This window comes from Antedon mediterranea, chromosome 5 (genome assembly GCF_964355755.1).
Source record: "Antedon mediterranea chromosome 5, ecAntMedi1.1, whole genome shotgun sequence".
In the NCBI taxonomy this organism is placed as follows: domain Eukaryota; kingdom Metazoa; phylum Echinodermata; class Crinoidea; order Comatulida; family Antedonidae; genus Antedon; species Antedon mediterranea.
In genome coordinates this window covers 29,691,228-29,716,541 of record NC_092674.1, presented here as the reverse complement: position 1 = coordinate 29,716,541, position 25,314 = coordinate 29,691,228, and the positions used below count along the sequence as shown (strand labels likewise).

The window sequence follows — 25,314 nt, the reverse complement described above, 5'->3', positions numbered from 1 at the left end:
AGTGTAGACGTGACAGAGCTTGAAGGCACCCTGTATATATGGGGATACTCCAACAACTTATGACAGTGTCTGTAAAAAAATTTACAATGTATATAAACAAAACATGTTCCATTATAGACATATTACTCTGTAAATCAGTGTTTAAAAGATATATAGAAAATCATAGTATTAAGATTTGATGCAAAATTTAGTACTGTTTTTATACTGTACAGTTAGTATATACAAACAGAACTCAATTTATTTTGTAACATTTAGAATTAAAATAAATTATACTATTAAAAAGCTACTAGAAAATAAATATTATGCTACGGAATAACTTATTGCAAAGAGAGCACTAGATGGGTGGTGGATACAATAAACTTTAATACATTATTATTACTATATACAATATATAAATATAAAGGTAGTGGTCCCTGATGAAATAAAATAAAAAGATTTTGGGTATAATACATATGCTGTGTAGTAGACACTTAAACTTAGAGTATTATGAAAACTTCTAACTCAAACGCAATCAATCATACACATACAAATACTATAAAAAGTAAACTCAATCAATCATCTAGTTCTTATAGTAGAGTTTGTCTATAGGTGGCCATCACCTATTAACTCATTTGTAGTCAAGGCTTCTAGAGTCACAGCACACTCTGTGTTGGCTACTGGACGAAATCTTAAACCTTTAATCTACTGCAATACATTCAACTCTCCCAATACTAGACACTCTGATAAAAACACATTCATAATACCAGACACTGTATTAAACCCGGTTACCGGTACTGAGACAGCGGACTTCATAACCTTAATTTTACAATCTTACCACTTAACTTCTTAAATTACAATTCCAAAGATTATAATCATCTCTCTACAGCTCTGTCGACACTATTAAAACTAGTTTGACAAAAAAAGTCTGATATGCTCAAAAATAGTAGTGATACATCATCATCAAGTCCATATGGGCATATCACATTTTTTTGTCACATAAAGTTTGATAGTGTAGACAGACCTTAATAACTTAAGATTATTGTTGTCAAAATATGACATTGTCTCCCATCTCCAATGTACATTTATTTTACATAATATATAAATATACAATGTTTCTAATACCTTAAAACAGATATCGTATTAAGCAAAATATAATTTGTTCCCATATTTTTTTTTCTAAGTTTGTTTTTTTTTTATTTGGTCAATGTCACTTGAAAATATATATTTTAATGTTTAGAAAGTACCGATGGAAGACCATACAACTCATCAAAATTAGTAAATGGACAATTTTGAACAAAGACAATTTAGCTCAAGCCTCTTATACTGTACAATAATAATATTGTGTATTATCTCAAAACAAAATCTCCTCAATCCTATATTTTCAGAAACCCTTTAATAAGAATAGTAACTGAACCTAAATTTGGTCCGATGGGCGGAAAAAACTCAGTAAAAACTATTTTTCTCAGGCTCTGCGTTGTTTTTAATGGTTCTTAAAAACCACACACACATTTTATCTGGGAACAGAAATCCTGGGTTCAGTGTGAACACATCTAAAGCCTTGTCTACACTATCAAACTTTATGTGACAAAAAAATATGATGTGTCATCATGTCATCATGATGTGTCATCATATTTGGGAATATCACTACCATATGGGCACATCATACTTTTTTTGTCAAACTAGTTTGATAGTGTAGACAGAGCTTTAAATACATGTATGGAAACTAGAACCCTGGGTTCAATGTGAACACATCTTAAGGGCTCTAGTGTACCGTTACATTAGAGGCTGAAAAGACTCTTGCTATAACACTGCCAGTATCATCAGCATCCACATCTGGTGCAAACATCCTGTGCAATGCATCATGGGTACCAATTAAACTCCTAAAAAGCAAAGTTAAAGTAATATTAGAGGGTAAAGGGTTACTTATATAACAATTTACTGCTATAAAACCAATTTGATTGGCTGATTTACTTACCCAATAACACCAAGAATTATTAGGAACCAATCAAAAGCAAGCTGTTTGGATGTTAAAGTTCTAATAGGAAAAAAAAGTTTTTCAAAAACAATCATCAAAATTATTATATTATATTTTTGTTTACAAAAGATACTCTTTAGATATTCATGTCTGCATTATAGATTAAAGTTGTTGTCTTTCGAAAGATTGGCTTGGCAGATTAGACTGATAGATCTAAATGGATCAATCTATTTTCGTTCATTCATTGAGATTAGTGAACAAAAAGTAATGGACAAAGGCAGAATCCCATAAAGATAAAAATCTTGTGGTGGGATTGTCTTGACAAATAATATAAAAAATATTAAAAAAATTAACTTACTCTTGACAGATTTTCATGTGAAAGATTGCTGGTAGAATAAAAGCAAGGAGGGTACAACAACTTGCCCCTACAAGGGCCATTAAAGTTGTAAAGTTAGGAATAGCTATTACAATAACACCAGTCACTAGGACCATCATACAGCGGATCATGTTCTGAAACAACAAACAATATAATATTTATATTAATAATATAAATATTATCTAGAAGGGCACTCAGAGAGCGCAAACCTCTGTCTAGCCTTATGAAAATTGAATGACGTGTTCCCATACAGCTATGAAACCATTACATCCTTTAAAATATTATGAAAATCGGGCAATAACTTTTTGAGTATTCCTGTTAACAAATATATAAGGAAACAAACACACCCGATTGACCACATGACCCCGCTCCATTCTGGTGGATGTAATAATTAGTATCAAAATTGACACAGGAATGTTTTTTATAAGCTGGGCATTCGCATAAAGTTGTTTTCCACATGAATGTAACCGTACTGTAAGTAATTTGATCATCATGATGATGGATCATCCAATTCTTAAATTTTTTATAATTTGGTGCTTTAATTAATTAATATAAAAATAAATAAAGTAAAAGCTTACCCCTTTATTTAAATTTCTTAATGGATCATGTACAACAATATTTTCAACGATTCTGGAAACTGGAAACATCATCATTGGGTATGTGAAGAAGAGTGAGAAACACAGACAACTTTTCACTAGCAGTGGGAAGAAGCCAGCTGGTAGATTCAATGTGATGATGTTTGCTGTCTCAGGCCCAAATGACTAACAGAAAAATTGACAATAATATGATAATGTATAACACACTTTGTATGAATCAAGAGAGCTATTTGACCTTTGACCTTGATTGGTCTTACAATATGCTTCCCCCACACCATAGAAAAAAGTAAAATTACCAAGTATCCACAAACACCAAAGACAATATATAGTGTGGTCACTAAAGTCAACGCAAATACAAATGTTCTGCAATAGAGAAAAAGTAAGTACAGGTATTTAATATTATTTTATGTATATGGGTTTGGGAATGCTGTTGAACTGTAAATAGATATGGTTAATTTGAAATCTATATTACTGTGGCAAACATAATTTAAGGGGTAGCTAGCTCATTTGAGTTACAGAAATGTACTTCGACTTTCTGTCTAACATATGCCATGGTTGAAGAATAAAAGTAATGTTAATGTCTGTTAAATATTCCATAGCCTTAAGTATTTACTTACTTTCGGAATGTTGATCTTACAGATGGTAGAACCGAAGCCTCCAGTGATAAAACCATTCCAGCACCCTACAACCCCAAATAACATCATATTAATACAAATACTATGCACTTTTTTGGCAGGCTAGTCTTCTGGTGATGAACAACCCAATCCTACAGGGATCTCATTTTAGCTTAGAAGATTACAGACAATGAAACTAAAATGGTAAGCCTGGACTATTCTTTAAGTTGTCACACCCTGATTAACTATTTAGATTGATATAAAGAAAATAAGATATTTCACCTCAAAACAATATATTGCTATACCAAGAAAAAATGGAAAGCCTGCTAAAGAAACTTCTTTTGGATGAACCCTACAAGAAAATATAATCATAAAAATAATTAAAAGGTTCTGTCTACACTATCAAACTTTATGTAAAAACAAGCACGAATGTGCAATACTCGGGGTACAGCGAAAGAAGCTGTATACAGACGTATACAGTTAGAAAGTAAAGAAAATAGGTTTCGCCAGGGCTCGAACCGGGACCTTCTGCGTGTTAAGCAGACTTGACAACCACTACACTACGAAACCTCTTACATTAAAAATGTGGGTTACAGAAAGTTTTTTAATCCATTTAAATTACAAATAAATGGTAATAAGCACAAAGCAAAATAAACATGTGTAAAAGTGATAATTACCGATTACACAAAATAAGTATTTTAAAAAATAATAAAAATAAGATATACTCTGTATAATTATCATATTGCGTATACAGTACTTTTCACCATAAAGTTAAAAAAAAAAGGTTTCGTCCGGGCTCGAACCAGGTACCTTCTGCGTGTTAAGCAAACGTGATAACCACTACGCCAAGAATCCGCATATAACCCTATAACTACATAACGCTGTGGTGTGTGTCATACATTGTGGCTTCTTAATTAAACAAATTAATTAACAAAAAATTAAAAATCCGGCTCTATAGCTTTGAGGACATGTCCCTGTAGTATGTTCATGCCAAATCCCAGCTCAATACTATAACGAATAAGGGAGGAGTAGTACTTTAAAAATCGCACTTTTTACTCAATAGTGTCCAGATGGAGGAAGAGAAGGAGAAAATGAGTAAGTACTAGACTCGGGTACCCCGAGTAACAAGGCCAACAGCCATTAAGTCGCGTGCTACAATGCATAGTGATACCGGACCGACAGACAAACAGACCGACAGACAGACGGACCGACCGACATAGTGAACTATACTGACCGAAATTACTGAACATGTTTAAAAATGTTGAAATGTTTTAATTTACACGTGCGTAGCCTGTCACTTTTGACGTGCTCGTATAACGTAATTTCGAGTTGAAAAGTAAGTCAAGAAAACAGAAATCGGGCAAAAAGAGTGCGCAATAACATTTAACGCGCAGTGCCTGCGCAAAAATCTGCGCACTCATGGCAATTTTGTAAACGCTTAAAATTGCCTGAAACGTACTCTTATTTCATCGAAAATAAATTTGGAAAATTTTAAGCGCGCGTACGCATGCGTTACATGCGCTACGCACGTAATTGTATTGCCATATGATGATTTATGCCCTGAAATTTATGAGTACCAAATTTTATTTAATTGTGATTCATGGTTGTTAAGATATGATTACAAACGTGATTTCGTTAAATCGTGCGTAGACCGCGTAATTTTTTATTGCGCACCGTGAAAACATAACCACATCGATTCCTGGCCATAAGGAATATTCTGTGAAAAATTGACTTAGCTAGATTAAACTGATATCAAGATAAGGTCATAAAGCGATAAAACGCATAGTGATACCGGACCGACAGACAGACAGACCGACCGACATAGTGAACTATAGAGTCGCTTCCACGCGACTAAAAATGTGATGTGCCCATATATGGACATGATGATGTCATATCACTACCATATTCAGGCGTATCACTACCGTATTCAGGCGTATCACTACCATATTTGGGCTCATGTAGATTTATATTTCAAAGAATTGTTTTAATAATAACTAAAATAAATATTTATGGTATTAATATTTCTAAATAATAAATGATTCTAGACAAGTGGACAGTTTTCAAAAGTTTGCTTAAAATTACTTACTGTTTTAAAACATGTATATGATCAAAATCAAACCAAAACACAACGCAATACGCAAACACATTAGCAAAATCAGCAAATAGACTGAAAAGAAAAAAATATTAAATTCTAAACACTCACAGAAAATAATTATTTTGTAACAAATATTTGATTCATTCCCACTTCAGAATTAAGTTAATAAACTTCTTTGTTTGATGCTTGTTTACGATAGAGCTAGTTACAAAACTTAGGAGCCTAAAGCTTTGTTTACACTATCAAACTTTATGTGACAACAAATTTGATGCACCCATATATGTACATGATGATGTCATACCACTACCATATTTGGGCATATCACAACCACATTTGGGCACATCATACTTTTTTGTCACACTAGTTTGATAGTGTAGACAGAGCTTAAGATGTTATAACTTCCCTACCACCCACCAACTAAATTGATAATCAAACATTTTTATAGTGTAGACAGAGATTTAGGATCCTAACAAGTATACAGACCTGAAGATTGCTAGATGATGAAGATGTCTGAGCATTGCAAGGAATGCCAATGGTGGCAGCATAAACAACAACCACTGGTAGGTGGCAAAATTATTAAAGTACGAACCAAGATTTTCAGTGATGAATATTAAATAGGCACAGCAAAACCCTGTAAGAATAATATATGTGGTTTATATAGCCACACACAAAATAGGAGTTATGTAGCCAATGTTTAAGACACTTGATTGTCATACAGAGAGACCCGGGTTCAATACCCGACAACTCCCAGTTCACTCAGCTGTAAATGAGTACCTGGTTGAAAATACTAGGGAGGATAAGGCGGCGTGGAATGGAACTGGCCACCACCACATAATGGCCATTACCTTACGTTTAGAAATTAGCCTTACACAAAATACATAACCATAGTTAAAGGTATTCAGAGGCTTAGAAACTCTACTAGCTTGGCCAGAGTGACTTGACCTGTCCAGGTCACAGAATGGACTTACCTGTTTGTGAGATGACAATAACCGAGTCTACTAAAGTTCTTCCAGAATTACCCAGGGCATAGTAACCTGTAAATATAAAATGTTAAAACAAAATAATTATATATTTTTTTGTATTTTATGCATACAATATTTATCAATCTATTTATAGAATAATGTACAATTTTAAATCACAAACCTAAATCACCATAATCCAGTTCTTTTTGAACAGCCTGTAAAAAATATATTGCATTTCATTATTTTATTGTTTAGTCCAGCAAGTGTTCGATTCTCACTTGATTTAGTATTAAAATTGTATATTAGTTTAGAGCCTAAACGTTGTTGTTGTCAATTCATATTTGGTTCTGTCCATCATTTATCTACTTGATTTCATAGGCTTGTGATTCTTTGAGAATTACATAACTTTCCAACTGTCATTGATGTGGTGTGGTACATTTTTTTTGTCTTTTGTGATTTAACTCACCTTTATTTCTATTTCACTACATTTACATAGAAAAAATATTACTGTAACGTTTGCAACTGAAATTAATTTTTTTGTTATATGCTTACTTTCTTAGTATGCTTACTTACTTTTGATTCTACTGGCAGGTTCTTAACATCATGTCTAAATCCATTTGATTCATTTTTATGACTTTCCATTAAATCTAATTTTTCGTACGTTTCTCCTTTGTTGTAGCCTTCTTCCGTTTCAACTTCTACAATTTTGTAATTTTTTCTAACTTCTGGTTGTTGATTCAATCTGTATTTACAGTCAATCAACAGAAGCATTGCCTTGATGCTGGGAATGTTTAAATAATAATTTTTTTTTAAATCGTTATCAAATATATTATGTTATATGCTTTTGATTAAACTATATGAACAGAACAAAGAAATCATTTAGTGTTTCATATCATATATATAATTTTAATAATATATTAATTGTATTTAGATCAATGATCAAGTTTGTTTTAAAGTTAGGCCTAAAATATGCCCATAATTATATGACAGGTAAAAAATGATTTTTTCTTACCTGACAGCTGATACGATAATCATTATGACAACTCCCTCTAATATTCCAGACTATATAAAAAAATCAAAAGAATAAAAAAATGCTAGGCCTAAAACTATAATCAACAGTGCCTTCACTCGCACTTGATAGCATTTTATTGGCCAAGACTCATTCAAGAAACGAAGCGGCAGCGGCCTAGCTAGGCCTAGCTACAAAATAATAACTTACCTCTTTGAAAGCATACGGTAGACCCAGAACACCAGCGCCTACAAATGTTATAAAGATATTAGCAAATATCTTTACTGGACTGTCTGACCCTCCAGAATCATGCATGTTTATTGTGTTAAAATGTCATTTAAAACGTCAAAATATCAGATCCAACATCAATTTTTGTCAAACTACGTGGAAGTAAACTTCTTTAATTTCAACTATTTAGCATACAAAGCAGGGAGGTCAGACAAACGTCACATGTGATTCGCCGCCACGCCCACGTAATTATTTTGTGTGGGATTCAGTCACACCTAAACCTATTTGTAAATTCACACTAAAAACCTATTGTATTAAAAGTTTTTTGTCCAGTATCACATTTAGTTTTTCCTCAACTAATCCTACCTACTTGTTATTTGAAAAATATAAGGCAATATAGCAGATTGGGCGTTTATGTTGATAAATATTCATAAACTATAAGGCGTACGCGAAGAAGAGATTTTTTTTAGACAAGATATAGCGCCACCACACAACGAGCAACGAGAGGAAAATAAAAATGGCGAATATTAAAAAAGACGATATTATTCCGGAGCTTGAAAACCATTTTATACTTCGAATGCCTGCAGTATGTAATGAGATTTTCTTTCATTTAAACCATAGAACACTGTAGTTAACTTTTATTAGCTAAACCGCTATATTTATTTATCTAGGCGGGGGTTGTATAGGCTAGGCAAGGACGGTTGTATAAATAAAATGGATGGGATGTCACTGCTCAGTGCTGAAGTCATGAGGGTGGTGGCAACTAGTCGTTTCGCCCCTCAATTTATACCTTCAATATGAATGATATAGTGTAGTTAAAGTTTAAGTAAAATTATATAAATAAAATGAATTAAGCAATATTTATACATAGGCTTAGTTAGCAAGATTATAATATAAGTAAGTCAATTTGGCTTCATATTCATGTTTTGAATATAAATCAATAATACACATTTTAATGAAAAATAAAATTTTTTTTTGTTGCAGCATGCATCAGATAAACTTAGACATCTTGTTCATGTTGGAAACACGAGTGTAAAAGATAAAATATCTATTGAGCTTTATGGTAAGTTTGCGTTACAATAAATTGTCTTCCTTTTTCATTTATACTTTTTTTCTGTAATGTAGTAGGCCTGGTAGGCCATGGAGTAAGAGAAGAGTAGGCCTAGGTCCATTTGAAGTGATTTGCGTAGGAAAATGTTTTTTTCTCTATCTTTCGTTTCATTGTATGTAATAGAAGAAAACAATACAAAATGTATTAAACTTGTTATTTATTGTTGATTCCTCCAGGTGATAATCGCCATGGCACTGTACGATTTGATAAAGAAGCATTTGCAGCCAAGGTAACCGCAGCAAATTTGTTTTTTATATAATTATCAGCAATTTACACTATATATTTATACTACAGTACTACATACAAAAATATGTTTAGTACTTGTCTGACTATTGTGTCAGTCAGAAAAATATGTTTTAATTTGAATAATATACTTTACTTTTTTGTTTTGCAGTTGGTTGACATGCCATCAATATTAGAATCATATAAAACAATTGATAAAAAGACGTTCTTCAAGACTGCAGACATCTGCCAGGTATGCATCGTCCATTTTCAACAGTTTCATAAATAATACTACTAGTTTGCTGTAGCAAAACATGAACAATGATCAGCAAACTAGTGCTATACCTATTTAGCATTGCTAATAATATGTAAATATTTTATTTAATATACAGATGTTGGTGTGTACCACCAACGAAGGCGGCGAAGATAGCAGTAGTGGGCGTGATGAGAAACCATCACCTCACAAAAATCCTAATAAGGTTGACAAGAAATTTCTTTGGAATCATGGAAGTAAGTTAAATATGAAATCAAGAATATTGATTACTATATACAGTATGAAACAATATGGACATGATGATGTCATAACACTACCATATTTGGGCATATCAATACCATATTTGGGCACATCACACTTTTGTTTGTAGATAGTGTAGAAAGAGCTAAAGAAAAGTTATTTTATATATTATAAAGTAACATTTTTGTCTTTCTATTAAATTAGTAACACCACCACTAAAAAATGTAAGAAAAAGAAGATTTAGAAAAACAGCCAAGAAAAAGGTATAGTTTACAAATCTTAACATTTTCTTTATTGTATTAAAATATAACTTTGTACCACTGATAATTTGTCATTTTTGTTAATGCTTTGTTTGTGAATATAGTTGATTCATTGTTTGTTTTGTTTTTTATGTAGTATATTGAGTCACCTGATATAGAAAAAGAAGTGAAGAGATTACTACGAATGGACAGCACTGCTATTAAAATACGTATCCTTTTTAATTCTATGGCAAACTTGTCATATTACCTAACCTGTTAGTGTTACCCTGATGTGCTTTTGTGATATTTTATTGTTCCGCAGTGGGGACTTATCTATTCCTAGTGCTTTTACTTGTGAATGGATAGCTAGTTTGCCAATTAATTTGCCATTTGTAATCCTTAATTGAGTACCAAAGGATGGGAAATGCTACCAGACAAGGATGGAAAAGAAGACACAAAGAATGAATCACAAATGGGTAAATTTATTCTAAATCCCTTGTCAAAAAATAAATCTAAACTAAAAAAGTGTCCCTCCGATTACTTTCATATTTAGGTTGATTTTTAAATTATGACCACACTTTATTAAAATTGATATTATTCAGATGGAAATGACTGGAAACAGATATTTGAAGAAGTCAGTAGTTCTGAGAATGAAGAGGAGGAGGAAGATGTAAACATAATGGAGTTGGAAGATTCGAGACAAGATATGGAAGAGTTCAAAGGTCAGAACGTGACCAGTACTCTTGAAAGTTTAGAGGCTATTGTGAGCCAAGATGAAACACTCACAGAAGACAGTATGCTACAAGAGAGTGAGTTTTTATTCAAAACTTTCTGTTTTATATTATACCATGTTAAGCTCTGTCTACACTATATCATCACAATGTCATATCACTACCATATTTGTGCATATCACTACCATATTTGGGCACATCACGCTCATTTGTCAAACTAGTTTTAATGTGTAGACAGATCTTTACACTTGGTTGGTCGATTATTATAATTACATGTACAGTACCACCTGGTTTTATTTAAATTTGAATATGAATAAAATTATAAAAATCTAGGGCCCAATCTGACCCAATAAACTGGTGTATTAATCCACCCATATTCACTGTATGTGGATAAACATTAGATAGTTTTATGTAGCTTGAGGGGTAGAGAAAATAAATACTGGTGTTTTAACAAGTGTGTTCAATCTATAACACATGTGTTGATTAAATAGAGTTTCTTTTTTGTAGATGAATTTGTGAAACGGTATGCAGAGTTAGAACAACAAATGACTGAACTGAACCAGAAAAAAAGAATGCAGGAAGAAGCCATTGCTAATGTTGATAATGTTATGTTAAAGGTTTGTCAAGTAGTAATCACATTATACAGGGGCTGTAGCCAGCAATGAAAGGAAACTAAAAAGAAAGTAAAAAGACCACCAGGAAGACCAAAAGAAAACTGGATAAACCAAGTAAAAAAAGATTTAAAAGGAAAAAATGTTGACTTTAACACAATAACAAACCATCCTGCCCAAAACAGAAAAATATGGAAACAAATCATGGAAAGCAATATGTGGGAAAACGGTCACCTCCCATCCCCCATAATTGATCATCATAATACATCATACCAAGGATGTAGCTCGCATAAGGCAAGCAAGGTGATTCTTCTCACAACCCCTCCCCACTTCATTAGTACAGTACTGTAATTACATTATACACTACAACTACAACAATGATTATTAAGCCAGGCAGTAAACATTTTAAATTTGTATTCCTTTTTAGCAACGATTTCAATCAAAACTGGATGAGGTTTTACTGGAAATGAAGAAACACGAGGAGGAGGTATATCATATAACACTATCATGTGTTTATGCTACAATACTATTACACACCTGATTGTATTCTTGCAATTTGATTGGTTAATTATGCGTCATGTGTCATTTAAAATTAGCCCTATCTAACGAAATATTCTCACCATTTAACTCATAAACATTAATTATTTGTATACTATTATTTCAATGCTTAATGGATGTTGTATGATCATCTGCACAGTATTATAATTTGTGTTATTTACTTTTCAGATGGAAACATTGAAAGTTCTCATAGGGCCAAGCTGAAATTAGAGGTTTTTTCTAAATTTTAAGCGGATGACACTGTGGGTGCAGGATAGCATAAAAGCCTGATCATGGATATTACATCATCAACTGAAGAATATTTAAGTCATACAAAACAATAAAACAAGTCTGTAAATCATGTGTTATATACTGTAAATAATTTCAAAATTAGGCATTCAACCTTGTATATTATTTAAGATAATATGGATGTACAGTATTTGCAATAAACTCTCTTGACTCAACTGTATTCAATCAATTGTATCTTCTTGTGTTTGATCTTTAAAAAATTATTGTTTTATATTGAATAGAAAAGTAATATACCACACTACAAACAATACTAGTGAGGATAAAACTACATTATTCATGCAACTTTTTTCTTTTCAAATTAATTTATATTTTTTTCTTTGATTAAGAGCACCCAGTGAAGTTGTGGTTATGATGCTTGGCTACCACTCCAGTGGTCCCGTCACATGTCAGGATTTTTTCTAAGGACAAAATTACTCCTGAAGACTTGTAATAAGACTTTATTATGTAGAGCATCTTGTGTATATGTTTGTCTTGTGAACCTCTGCGGGTTCCTAATGATCAGTAATTACTGGATGGATCACCCTCATTAAATATGGTAAAAAAATGTAATAGCGAGTATTGTATTATACATATGAAACGCCATATGTGCCAAAGGGTGTAAGAGCAGGTGAAAATTGTACATGCAATAAAGAAAAACAAACATCTGTACCTTGTAGTAAATACAATTTTTAATTGTTAAAAAACCTGATCAAATCCAAACTATTAATATCATTAGAACTTTAAAAGATCTTAAGACATGTACGGTTGTTGCTAAATGCAATTCTTTTTACGGAGCTTACAATAAATTAAATGAAAATTCAAATTGTGAAAAAACATGATCAAATAATTAGAATTGTTAAAATGCTGTATTATTCTTATCTCAATCAGTACTGTCTTTAAAATTGAATTTACACAGAATAATTATATACAATGATACATCTACAAAAACTGAAAGATTCATTGTGCAATATTAAATGTTATGTACAATCTATATATATACATACATATGATAAATAATCCGATAATTTGTAAACTACAATATATTACAGTCAAATCATCAGTAAGTATAATCTGGCATTATAAAAAGATGTGCTTGATTGGCTTTCAAAAACCCATCTTGTATAGCAGTACTATTATATTAACGATGTTGAGTTTGGTTATGCTGGCCATTTTTGTCAAGCTATCTGATTGATTCTAGATTCTGTTTTCCCAGACAAGGACATTTCCTTTCCTTGGTTTCCAGTCGACGCGAAAAAATATCAATTTTCAAAGAGAAGGACGACTTGGATAAAAGATGTAATGCATAATATACATAGGCTGTAGCAAGTGAAAACCACACCCAGAGAAACACAATAATACACTTTTTTCTTTTCTATTTTCTAAATATTTGTGAAACAAATATAATTGTAATCAAACCTTTTGTCAAACTAATTATTATAATCTTAGTCAGTAAATCGAGTCTTTTCTCCTTGTACTTGTATCCGTTTTGCTCTTGAGTGTCATAAAAAATACTTAATTCCATTTCAATAGGCTGCCAATTTTCTGAAAAATAATATAAATTTATTTTTAGATCCACCTACAAAACCTTGTACTGTTAATCATTAGACCACTCACAATGTACAAAGGGTTGTGATCATTTAACATACTTTATAACACACTTGGATGAATCCTTGCCATTTGATTGGTTAATTTATATGTATCATGTTATTGTTCAGATGCCCTACTCTGACGTAATTTATACTTTATAATAAGTACATTGAAAATACTATATACAGTAATAATATAATTGGGAAAACAAAAATTTGCAAGTAATTTTCGGGTGGGACACAAACCCATGACCGCCATACCTCTAGCCTGGCCATACCTCTAGCCTGGCCATACCTCTAGCCTGGCCATACCTCTAGCCTGGCCATACCTCTAGCCTGGCCATACCTCTAGCCTGGCCATACCTTTAGACCACTTAGTTTGCACAGACAGATAGGGGTTAGATCCAAGCCCAACGGGATTATAATTGGTCTACTTCACAGTAGTAAATAATTATGTACCATGTGTCATAGATTAGCCAAGATGGATATGATTATGCCATCTTCTAAATCATTAAATCATTGACCATCTATAATTTGTAGAGTTCTGTACTTACATTAGTTTTCTTGGGTGTTTTAACTTTCTTTAATTTTGGTGTTTCTTTACCTTCCTCTACAGTTTGTTTGTTCTTCTCTGTTTTTGACTTTAAAAATCCTTTACCAAAAGACATCCGCGTTGAGCGTCTTTTGAATTGAGGCTTTGGTGAGAAACCAATGCTAAAAGACAAACTTTCTCTTCGTGGATCTGTTGCCTAGAGAATAAAATCAAAAAGGCTTTAGAAATATTTGTCTACCATTTCAAATGACCAATGACACAAAATGTGCAGGTCGTAGATTGTTGCACATTAAAAGCTTCCCAATGTCCGACGAAAGCGTCCAACAAATGGATTATTAAATTACCTCTGGTTGTTCATTAACCTTTGAACTCTTCTGGAGAGGTTTGCGACCATCTGGTGGTTTTCCATTAATACCAGAGTTGTTATCAGACGTCGTTTTTCTTGCTTTGGGGGCCATGGTTGTTGGAATGGTGAAAGTGACACCACTTGGATCTTCTTTGTTTGATGATGACCTTGTGGACATTCTGTGCATGGACGATAAGTACGATGTGTTCTGGTTGTGGAATGTCTGCAGAGAGGTTGCTCGTCTCTCACTTAATTTTGTCACCTCGTTTGATAGCATTGGTTGGGATGTAGTAGATCGAAGCTATTGAGAAAAAAACAATGCAAAAAAATTAGGCAAACCAGTTGAGAGACCAGAATGTATTTTAGTTGTTATACAGTAGAACCCCTATTAAGGGGACACCTACATGACCCAATAAAATGTCCCTGAATAGGGGTGTTTAAAAGACTAACTGTAGTTGACTGTACCAATAAAGCTTGCCCTCAGTAGGGATGTCCCCTGTATTGTGTTTACTGTACCTTAGAGGACTTGTCAAGATCATCAAGTCCATTACTCTTTCTTTTCCTGGTTTGTCTTAACTGATAGCTAGGCATTCCTGCAGCTCCATCATTGACCTTCGTTGTCTTCAGGTCACTAATTGGTTCCTGACAGGCTTGCGTCTCTGCAGGGTACGACGTCTGTAGATGTGGCAGGCAAAGCGTGTTCCTGCGTTTTAATTCCGACAGTCGATTCCAATCATATTCCTGACTTTCGTCGTCATTCATAAAAAATCCAAAACGACCTGAAAAATAAAAAATAAATTGTTTTAAGAGGATTTCAAATTTGTATAATTTTGGGTTAGAGATAATAAAAATAGCAATGATGATTGGATTCAAAACCTAGGCCAACCAGGCAATGAATTTACGGTTTAATTTTTTACCTGTCGTAGCCCTGCTCTTTGGTGACTCAGTTTTAATACTGGATTGTAAGACAGACTGACTAGCACTTAGTTCATCTAGAGTCCTGCTTAAGCTCTCTGGATAGTCTGGGCCTAGGCTACTGTTAGCTAGACTATGTCTGCTATATCCGATGCAGCTGGCCTGGCTTAGTTTGCTTATGTTGCTTATGCTGTGATGGTTAATTGTTTGGGTTTTGTTAACGGTGGAAACGGATGATGTGTTAAGACTCGTGTTAGCACTCGTGGATGTTTTAGACATGTTGATAATGATGGTTGTTCGGCCTGTGACAAAACAAAACAATTTTCAAAAATGAGTTATTACGCATGATGTTATAATATTAGACATGCATATTATTACATTATTACATAAAAAAAGTAAATTTCTCACTTTTAGGTCTGGAGCTTGTGCTTAAATTTGAAGAATTTGATTCGAGTGATGCAACACTCCCTCTAAGATCGTCAATATTTAGGCTTGCGTCCAGACTGTCTGCTGTAAGATTAGCTTCACTGTCACCTAAATTTGTTGGGCTGTCCACTAACATGTTGTCTGTTATGTCGTCCAATGAAAGTGGATTTGGTTCAGTTTTAGTAAGACCTAGTGGATGTTCAAACGTTGTTGACTTTTCGCGAAGTTGGCGATCTGCATAGTCCAGCTGTAGTAAAGAATAACATTATTTTTAAACGTTCAAATTGAGATTTTTTAGGTGATCATACTCCGGCAAGAGATGAAAGTTATTGTATGTGTAACATACTTTGAGATGGTTATAGTTATACTATACAAAGTGCATTACAAATATGTTTTATACCAAATACGTATACATTGTTAAATTCTGTCTTCACAACCAAACTTGTGAAAAAAAAATGTGATGTGCCCATATATGGACACTCACTAACATATTTGGGCACATCGCATAGTTTGATAGTGTAGACAGAGCTTAAGGCATGCATGTAGTACCTGAGTTTGGAGTGAGCGTACGCGTTGAGCAAGATGATCTTTAGCTAACCGTTCTTCCGTCAGTTCAGTACCGCTAGTAAGCACTTTCTTGTTAAGCTTCTCCAGTTTGCACTTTATAATGTGATTTTCATTCTCCAATGCAAACAGCTTAAAATCAAACGAGGAGAAAATGTAACAAATTAAACACAACTGAAACACTACAAACTTAAATGCAGTATTCCAAGCTGCTGAACAACTATTTTGGAGTTTACTATTTATCTTTATCACCTAAATTAGAATCAGAGCTTTCTATTGAAACGCCCAAGGAATTCAATTCTTAATTTCGACATACACAACCTGCATATGTACATGGAAGATACATATTTTAAGATCTTTGCTAACCCCTGTTGGGGACACTCCTATTTAATGAAAAACTTTGTTGCAGCCTAAAGCTCTGTCTACACTATCAAACTTTGTGACAAAAAAATGTGATGTACCCATATATGGATATGATGATGTCATATCACTACCATATTTGGGCAGATAACACTTTTTTTGTCAGACAGAGCTTTAAGTTGTGTTCTACTGTATAATCAAATTACCTTTTCAGACCAATCGGACCTTGCTTGATTCATCTCCATCTTCATTTCTTGTAGTTTTTCATTTGCTTTCTTCTCTATATCGTTCTTGTATGCATCAGCCTTTACGCATGTCTTTGTCAACTCTTTCTGTAGTTTTTCCGCCTTTTCTTTGTACTGCTGAGCTTCCTTTTCCATTTTTTTCTCTGCAAAAAAATATCCATATTGTGTTACTGTTTCTAAAAGCTCAAAAAATGTTCAATGTTTATTTTTATTTATTTTACATATGAATATGTAAGTTTCTTGCAAACATATTAGCATAGCACTTAAAACAAAAGCCATACCCAACAGGATTACACAAAAGTAGTAAAGTATTGCCACTCTTATGGAGCTCTCCATGTGTTATGTTAAACTAAAAATAATTTCACGCCAGAAATTTTTCCAAGATTCTGGGAAATTTTAATTTGTTCTTACTGTAACTGTTAAGTTCATTCTCCATTTGTTTGTGCATTACAACAAGTTTTTCATTGGCAGTAACCTCCAGATGCTTCTTTGTTTCTTTTAAAGTTTCAGCTTCTCTAGTGGCTTGTTTCTTGGTCTGGACAAGTTCCAACTTGGAAGCTTCTAACTCTTGTCTAAGAAGGTCTTCCTTGACAACAGAACCTCTTTTCATTGTCTCAATTTCACGATCATACCTTTGAAAATTAATGCATCAAAAACATTAAATAATAATCAGGGAATAATTTCGCCAGTGTAGCATAGCAAAAAGCTATACAAAACAACCTTTTTGCTACACATTTCTACAATTGTGTAGCAAAAAATACAATACAAAACTATCTTTCTTGACTAAAAAATCAGTTTGATTAGCAATTTTGCTAAACAAAATTTTCAAATGAAATTTTTCCCTGAAATATACAATCATAAATAGTTCTGGTTAACCAGTTCCCTAGACCTGACTTACTTTGGACTTTAGTACAGTCAACTCTCCCAAAACTTTTCTTGAGGACAGAAGGGTCCCAAATTCATTTTTTACCATTAAAAACAAATTCTGAATACCAAACTTTCCGGAAAACCAGACAAATTAGGCCAGCCCAGATGTGGTATTGGGAGAGTTGACTATTTGAAAAATTTGAAACCTCTGGTCAACCTGTTTTAAAATCTACAATTGTACATACCTCTCTTTCAGTTCCTCAATATCTTTTTCATGTCGTTGTTCTGCACTCTTTCTCAGTTCTTCCCACTTCCTTCTCATTTGTTTAGTTGAAAACTCCATAGCGCTCAGGTTTTGTTCGTACTGTGTTTCTACTTCGTTTAACTTGTCTTTCAACTCTAAATTTTTTTGAGTTAGTTCTTCTTCTCTCTCTTGCTTGGTCCTTTCCGCTGTAGTTCCTTCATCTTGGAGAACCTCAAGACTTTCTTTCAAATTCTGGCATTTGCGTTGCTCTCCCGACAATAAAATGTTTACTTCTTTCGCTTCCTTCATCAACTCTGCTTCTCTCTCTTCCCATTCACTAGTTTTCTTACCCATCTCGGCCGTCTTCCTGTTCAGTTCTTCTCGTAAATTATCTGTGTGTCGTCTTTCTTCGGTGATTTCGGTTTCCAAAAGGACTTTCATTTCAAGGAACTTGGAGTCTTGCTTGTTCATTTGTGCATTAGTGTGATCTAATTCTTCTTGAAGAAGAATGTTGCTATTCGCAGCTTGCTGGAGAGTACTGCCCATATCGTCGTATTTCTGGGTCAATTCTTTGTTATTTCTAGCATAAGATTCTAACTCCGTGGAAAGTCTTGTAATTTCATCCAGAAGTGACACATTCTTCACACTCTCTTCATTAACCTTTTCTGACAAATTAGCAATCTCTTCTTTAGATTCCTGAAGTGTCCGGTCTTTTTGTTGAAGCTCTTCTTCTAAACTAGTTTTCAAATTCTGTAGTTCTTTTCTTAGTTTCTCTATCTCAATATTTTTATTTTCCAAATTTCTTTGCATCTTCTCCGTTTCCGAACTCATTTTAGATTTTAGATATTCATTATTTTCTTTTTCTGCATTAAGTTGGCGATTAATATCTTGTAACATCTGGTTATGTTCAAGTGCTATGTTATCAGACTGTTGCTGAGTATCTTCCATTTCTTCAGCAAACTGTTTTGTCTGCTGTGCTAACTCATCTTTAAGACTTTTAACTTGGATATTCAAATTTTCAATAACAGTCTGTTTTTCAGCTTGTGTCTCCTGCCATTCTCTAGCTACCTTTTCTTTATTTTCTGAGATAACCTTTATCTGTTCAAGTAAATGTGTGTAAGAATTTTCCGATTGTGTTTGCAACTTCTCAAATTCTACTGCTCCGTCAGACATTTTCTTTGCTTTATCGTTCTTCTCTTCTTCAAGTTGTTTTTTAACCTTTTCTAATTCTAATTCGGTCTTCTTGAGTCTTTCTCTTTCTTCTTCAATTATTTCCTGCGCTTTGTTTCTCGCTGAACGAAGTTCTTCTTTTAGGGCTTTTATTTTGGCTTCCTGTGCCCAATTCTGGTTGTCGGATTTCATCTGGAGAGCATGAAGGGAGCCCTGAACAGAATGTAATTTATCTTTCATAGAAGACTCTATACTTTGTTTATTCATTTTGATTCTTTCAAGATCAGACTGTATCTGTTCAACCTCTCTTTTTGACTGGTCTGCAACAGTTTCAAGCTCACCTTGCAATCTAAATATAAGAACAAAAATGTTAATCTTGTTCTTTCTTTTCTTTCTTGTTTTTTTTATTTTGATACATAATAATAATAATAAGATTGCTCAAGGCGCTTAAACATATATTTAGGCAAATTGCCAAGGATAACCATTAGCGAATTCATTCACTATCCTTCTTAAATGTGGCAATCTTGTTCACAAGAAAAACAAATACACAAGATGCTCTACATAAACAAAGTATTATTACACTTTAAGAGTAGAGTTGTAATTTGTCAGAAAAAATCCTGACATGACAGGACTTGACCCCATGACCCTTCCAAGAATCATAACTACCAAGCCACAACTCCACTCTTAAATACTATTATAATGTACTTACACTTGATTATGTGACTTCAAGTGTTCTACATTTTTTTTATTTCCCTCCCTTTCTCTATCAAGCGCTTCCTTCTGTAATGCATTCTCTTTTGACATCACCATAAGCTCTCCGCTGACTCTGGAAAAATCTGCCGATACGCCTTCATTCTCAATCTTTACTTTGTGAAGCTCCTTTTGTAGACTGTCGTTTTCCGTCTGTAGTGTAGTAGCTTGTTCTTCAGCTAAATGGAGCTGCTGATTTAGGTTGTCAAACTTCTCTTGGCAACATTTTAGGTTGTTGGCGATGTTTGAACACTGCTGGTTACTTAGTTCAAGTTCGGTCTCAATCTCTGACACATGTTTCAGAGCCTTAAATAATTCTGTTTTTGCTTCAATATAGTTTGTCTAAAAGAAACCCAGAAAATTATTTCTAATAATTTCTATCTGAATAAAATACTTACAATGTTAGATATATAAATTTACATACTAGTGTGTTACAGTAACAAAACTATTTTACCTCAAATGTTTTCTTTGCCTGACAAACTTCCTTATAACTTTTGTCAAGTGCCGCATGACAACCTGGTTCAATCCATGTTGATTTTAGTTTCTCCATCTCAACTTCCAAGTCCAACAAACGTCTCTCAGCAATCATTCCTAGTGATTCTCCCTTACTTCTGTTCACTGGAGAAAATCAGATGTTTAATTAATAACTTGTTAATTAACCTGTTCAAATCTTTGGTATGTATGTATATTGTGAAAACTTCTCTGTAGTGGAGTTGTAGCTTAATGGTTAACATGCTTGCTTTCCAATCCCAAGGTCCGGAGTTCACCCCTGATACTAAGCCTCAAATTACACAAACCAATAGTGGTGTTATTCTATGGGTGCCGCTTACTTTGGTAAACCTGTGCTCTTTAGAGAGAGGGCTAAGATACGAAAAGTTAAAAGTTCCTAGAACACTTCTGAACCACACTGGATTAGGAACTTTTACCTTTTCGTATCTAAGCCCTCCCCTCTGGAGAGCACGGGCTATTGTCGGTTTATCTAGGTAAGCTAAGCATGAATTAGACTCAAATTACACACAGTATATAACAATATACAAGTTCTACTAACATGAGTTCTTGTCTGCAAGTTCCTCCTCCAGACTTGCAATCTTCTCTTGCAGCATCTGTATATTCAACTCAGCAGATTTTTTCATCTCTTCGTTTGAGTTTGTTAAAATTGTCACCTTTTGGCTCAAGTGATTAGCTTCACTTTGAAGTTCCTCATTGCTGTACTTTTCTGTATGGAGGGACACCTTCAGTACATCACGTTCTGAACGTATGGCATCATAGTTCTTTAACTGCAAAAACGTAAGAGTAATATTAAAACATTAACCCCGACTGTGGAAGCAGACATTGCTATGGTATGAGTGATAGTTTCCAAAAAAGTTTCATGTTAGTGGGCTTTTTTGAATATCTAGTTTAGAGTGCTACTTATTTTAGAGTGCTACTATGGTTGAATGTGAATTGACGTACAATGTTATTCATCTCATTCCTCTCAGACATCAATGTTTCAACTTCTTTTTCTAGATGTGCAACCGTTGCCTTACATTCTCCACTATTTGCTGTTTTCCTCCGAAGTCTAAAAAAAAAAAGCAAATCTATATTATTATTATAGCAATACACTTTTTCCTCCCAAACTGGGTGATTCATACTCTGGAGCACTTTTTAAATTCCCTTTTATTTATGTTAGCAGAATGGCAATTTTTTTTTGGTGAAAAATGTGGGGTTTTTTTGTTTTTTGCCAGTCGACTGCTGCATTTGGTAATCTTTGTGTTTTACTGTATCAGAGTATACCTTGCCACTTCACGCTGCACTTTTTCTAGTTCCAGTTTAGTTGCTTTATGTTCATCTGCTTCATCCCGATACGACCGCTGATTAGTTTTTACTAACTTTAATTCTCGGATCTGCAAATCTAATAAGTATTAAATATAATTTTTAAATAAAATTAGAAAAAAAAAAGCAAGCCTTTGATTGCATAATCAATAAATTAATCGAATTTTGGCAAAAATTAGAACCAGCAAACATTAGCTAGTTAGCGAGAAATGAGTCATTATGAAAAATCTATTATGATCAAATCAAACTCTAATCAATCTTTTAAAATCATCTAAACTACCTTTGGATTTGATAAGAGCTTCCTTTTCTCTTAGCTCTGCTTCCTTATCTTGTCTTAGTGCAATTTCTTGACCAACTCGAAATTCGAATTTCTTACAACGACCTTGAAGTTTACGGATTGATATCTGAAAAATTTACAGCAATTCAGATTGAATTAAATATTTAATTTTAAATACAGAACTAAGCAACATATAAACTAATCTTTTACTAACCACAAAAAGTTTTAAATAATTTGATTTTTTTTAAAGCTAAACAAGTTTTGTTTCATCTTTACCTTCTGGGCCATTTGAGGCGAACTCATAAATTTTCGAATTGGTGACAGTATGGGTGACTGCTCTAGATTGCGGCGAATAAATGGCGATGCTGGTATGAACATTGGCAATGTTGGGCTACCGCCTACCATCGCCATATTATCATCACATGACATTGGCTCTCCTGAAAAGTACATCATATATATTATAGTTAACAAAATATGAAATTTCTGACAAAAGTAGGATTTTTAAGCAGCCGACCTCCGCCTGTCTATCTGAGACAACCGTTCCTGGTTTTTGTTAATATAAATAATTAGTAATAAACATTTGGGCACATCACATTTTTTTGTCACATAAAATTTGATAGTGTAGACAGAGCTTGATTTCAGAGATTAAACAAAGTTACGTGAGGGAGCATGTTATAAATTGTACAGTGAGTGTAATATTTGTTAGTAGACAGTACACTACTAACTACATACATAATACATATAATAATACAAAAAACATTTATCATTTTTTTTATTATTATCAAATTAATTCAAGGGCACTGTGAATTGAAAGCAAGAGACTGAACCGACAAACCAGTGAGTACCATTACTACAGCAGGTTATAGGCAGCTTTTGATATGTGATGACCAAGGACTTAAGCTCTGTCTAAACTTTTAACAGTAGATCCTCGTCCATTGCAAATCAAAAGCCTCCTATTAATGTGTGAAAACCTCAATGTATTTTGGATTCACAGTATGTTACAGAATATAGTGCAGTTCCACTGTATCACTTTGAGGTGAATAAACTTTAAAGCAAACTGGTGGTGGTGGTTAAATGGTGGGGTTTTATCTATTTTATCCATATTTTTTTTTAACCGTTACATAGTGGTGATCTATAATAATATGGAAGTGCAATGTATATTTGAATAACAAATTTTGTGAGTGAGAGAACAGCTTCAATGAAGTTAATTACTAGCCAATAATAAAAGTTAATGAATGTGTTAAATATTATTTTCTAAAATAATGGAGTACATGAATAATATAGAATGTCATATTTCAATGAATACTACCTCCAAAAAATCCATTTAACACTGTTGGGGTGTTTGGCTTTGTCTGAGAAACTGATAATGAAATAAAAATGAAAAGACAATAAAGAACAATTCTAAAACAAACACCAAATAAAGAACAAAATCGAGAACAAAATTGTATAAAATAAAAAACAAAGTACACTGTTGACAAACGAAAGTATAACAAAGAGTTTAAAAGGACTAGTGAGAAGTATAGAGGTGAGTGTCAATAATGTTGTAAGGGTGGGTGGGATCCTGAAGTTTTTCATCCGATTCCCAGGGCTGTATCTCCACATACAATCTACTTCCAATTTGCTATGATACTGTACGTCTGAAATAGATACAGTAACAAGAAGCGGCTGAGTTTTTTCGGTGGATATTCTGTTAAACTGAGCGAAGACCTTAAAATAAGCTTTTAGGGTGGGTAGAGTATATTAGTTAAATCTATGTATGGTCGCTTGACTTTAGCTATCTTCAAGCCCGGTGAAAAAAAATCCTGGTGTAGTGTTGAAGGAGTAAAGTAGGCAAACATGACACCCTTTTTAGGCACGTATTTGGGGGTCAATCTAATGTCAACCTGGATTTTACAAAACCCATGTTTTACGTACGCCTTTCGGTCCCGTACCGTATGTAAGGTTCTACTGTACCTTTCTTATACAATATGTCAGCAAAGTCATGCCTGAGGCTGCCATCATCGTCACTCTCTCCAATGATGTGCTGGATGATTTCCATCAAGTTCATCTGAGATGTTTCATCCAGCTTAGTGATGGGTTCCACAAACTGTTCGTTGTTTGAGCATTGCACAGCCGAGGAGAGAAACAGCGATGTTATCTTTGCCAACTCAAGCATATCACCTTTGCTGATTCTGTCGGGCTTTAATATTTCTCTCAAGTTTGAGACATTGTAGTGATCTACAAGAAGGAAACATAATTAATAAAATATTCATACATTAAACTAAATTCAAATAATAGTTTTAGCGATTTAATTATCAGTTAGTTACCTTCCAAAAAAGTGTTAATTAATCGAAATCTTTGTGTCGGCATATCACAATAAGATGCTCCATTTTCGCCATTTCTGTGAAGCAAACAAATAATTGTAAAAATAATTTATAAAAAAATAAATAAAACTATTTAAGAATTTACTGAGCTAATGTACAGAAACCAGAAAATCTTTATTTTAATAAAAAAAAAATTACACTGCCTAGCAACCATGACTACAATTCAGAATTTTAACTTAATTTAACTACAAACAGCCTCCCAACAACATCGATAACAATAAAGTCATTAATTTATTCTCTCATAACAACTTACATTATTTTTAAAATTTCAATAAAATGTATTCCATCATTGAGCTGCTGAAGAGACTCAATGCAATTTCCAACGCCGATGGAATTTATCTGTCAAAATAAAATATTAATATTAATAATAGTAATGGTTATAATATAAATTTATATTTGTAAAAAGTCATCACACGCACTCTTTCAGTCTCTGCTGGCCTCTGACTGAGTCACACACTGTTAGTCTGTCAGTTTAGTCAGAATAATAAAAATAAAACTTACCCAATTGACAAGACATTTTAACTTTCCGTTGTTCAACGGCATTTTCCCAAACTGTAAACAAAAATGACATGCTAGATTATTATTAATGAATTCAATGGAAAATCGGAAAGCTCTAGGCCTACACAAAATGACACACAGACAGCACGTACTCCGCCGTATAGCCTACCGCCCCGTAGTCGTACCGTACGTACCTACTAGCTAGGCCTAGCCAAGCTAATACTTTTAATAGGCCTATCTATCGACGATCG

The 25,314-nt window shown here is 33.5% G+C and overlaps 3 protein-coding genes across 3 annotated transcripts; 1 reads left to right on the top strand and 2 right to left on the bottom strand.

Moving 5' to 3' along the window:
• Nucleotides 1-795: 795 nt before the first annotated feature.
• On the bottom strand, nt 796-7,981 carry LOC140050337 (uncharacterized). Its single transcript, XM_072095485.1, has 14 exons — nt 7,817-7,981; nt 7,610-7,659; nt 7,171-7,378; nt 6,779-6,812; nt 6,604-6,669; nt 6,119-6,266; nt 5,627-5,707; nt 3,823-3,892; nt 3,544-3,608; nt 3,223-3,289; nt 2,909-3,091; nt 2,313-2,464; nt 1,955-2,014; nt 796-1,859 (listed from the first exon to the last, which is right to left on the bottom strand). Exons 1-14 carry the CDS (start codon nt 7,919-7,921, stop codon nt 1,742-1,744), a joined length of 1,407 nt encoding a protein of 468 aa, XP_071951586.1. The 5' UTR covers nt 7,922-7,981; the 3' UTR covers nt 796-1,741.
• Nucleotides 7,982-8,328: 347 nt separating this feature from the next.
• Nucleotides 8,329-12,272, top strand: LOC140049434 (transcription initiation factor TFIID subunit 7-like). Its single transcript, XM_072094316.1, has 12 exons — nt 8,329-8,420; nt 8,819-8,897; nt 9,122-9,174; nt 9,340-9,420; nt 9,560-9,677; nt 9,886-9,944; nt 10,078-10,150; nt 10,337-10,396; nt 10,523-10,729; nt 11,159-11,268; nt 11,690-11,749; nt 11,989-12,272. The coding sequence occupies exons 1-12, from the start codon at nt 8,352-8,354 to the stop codon at nt 12,022-12,024; spliced, it is 1,005 nt and encodes a 334-aa protein (XP_071950417.1). The 5' UTR covers nt 8,329-8,351; the 3' UTR covers nt 12,025-12,272.
• Nucleotides 12,273-12,801: 529 nt separating this feature from the next.
• On the bottom strand, nt 12,802-25,108 carry LOC140049912 (uncharacterized). Its single transcript, XM_072094865.1, has 22 exons — nt 25,067-25,108; nt 24,819-24,904; nt 24,509-24,582; nt 24,156-24,419; nt 23,512-23,562; nt 22,479-22,639; nt 22,206-22,329; nt 21,887-22,004; nt 21,566-21,671; nt 21,162-21,390; nt 20,568-20,731; nt 20,073-20,455; nt 18,195-19,712; nt 17,494-17,714; nt 17,044-17,225; nt 16,463-16,609; nt 15,896-16,160; nt 15,490-15,789; nt 15,089-15,351; nt 14,571-14,873; nt 14,228-14,422; nt 12,802-13,629 (listed from the first exon to the last, which is right to left on the bottom strand). The coding sequence occupies exons 1-22, from the start codon at nt 25,106-25,108 to the stop codon at nt 13,600-13,602; spliced, it is 5,226 nt and encodes a 1,741-aa protein (XP_071950966.1). The 3' UTR covers nt 12,802-13,599.
• Nucleotides 25,109-25,314: the final 206 nt, after the last annotated feature.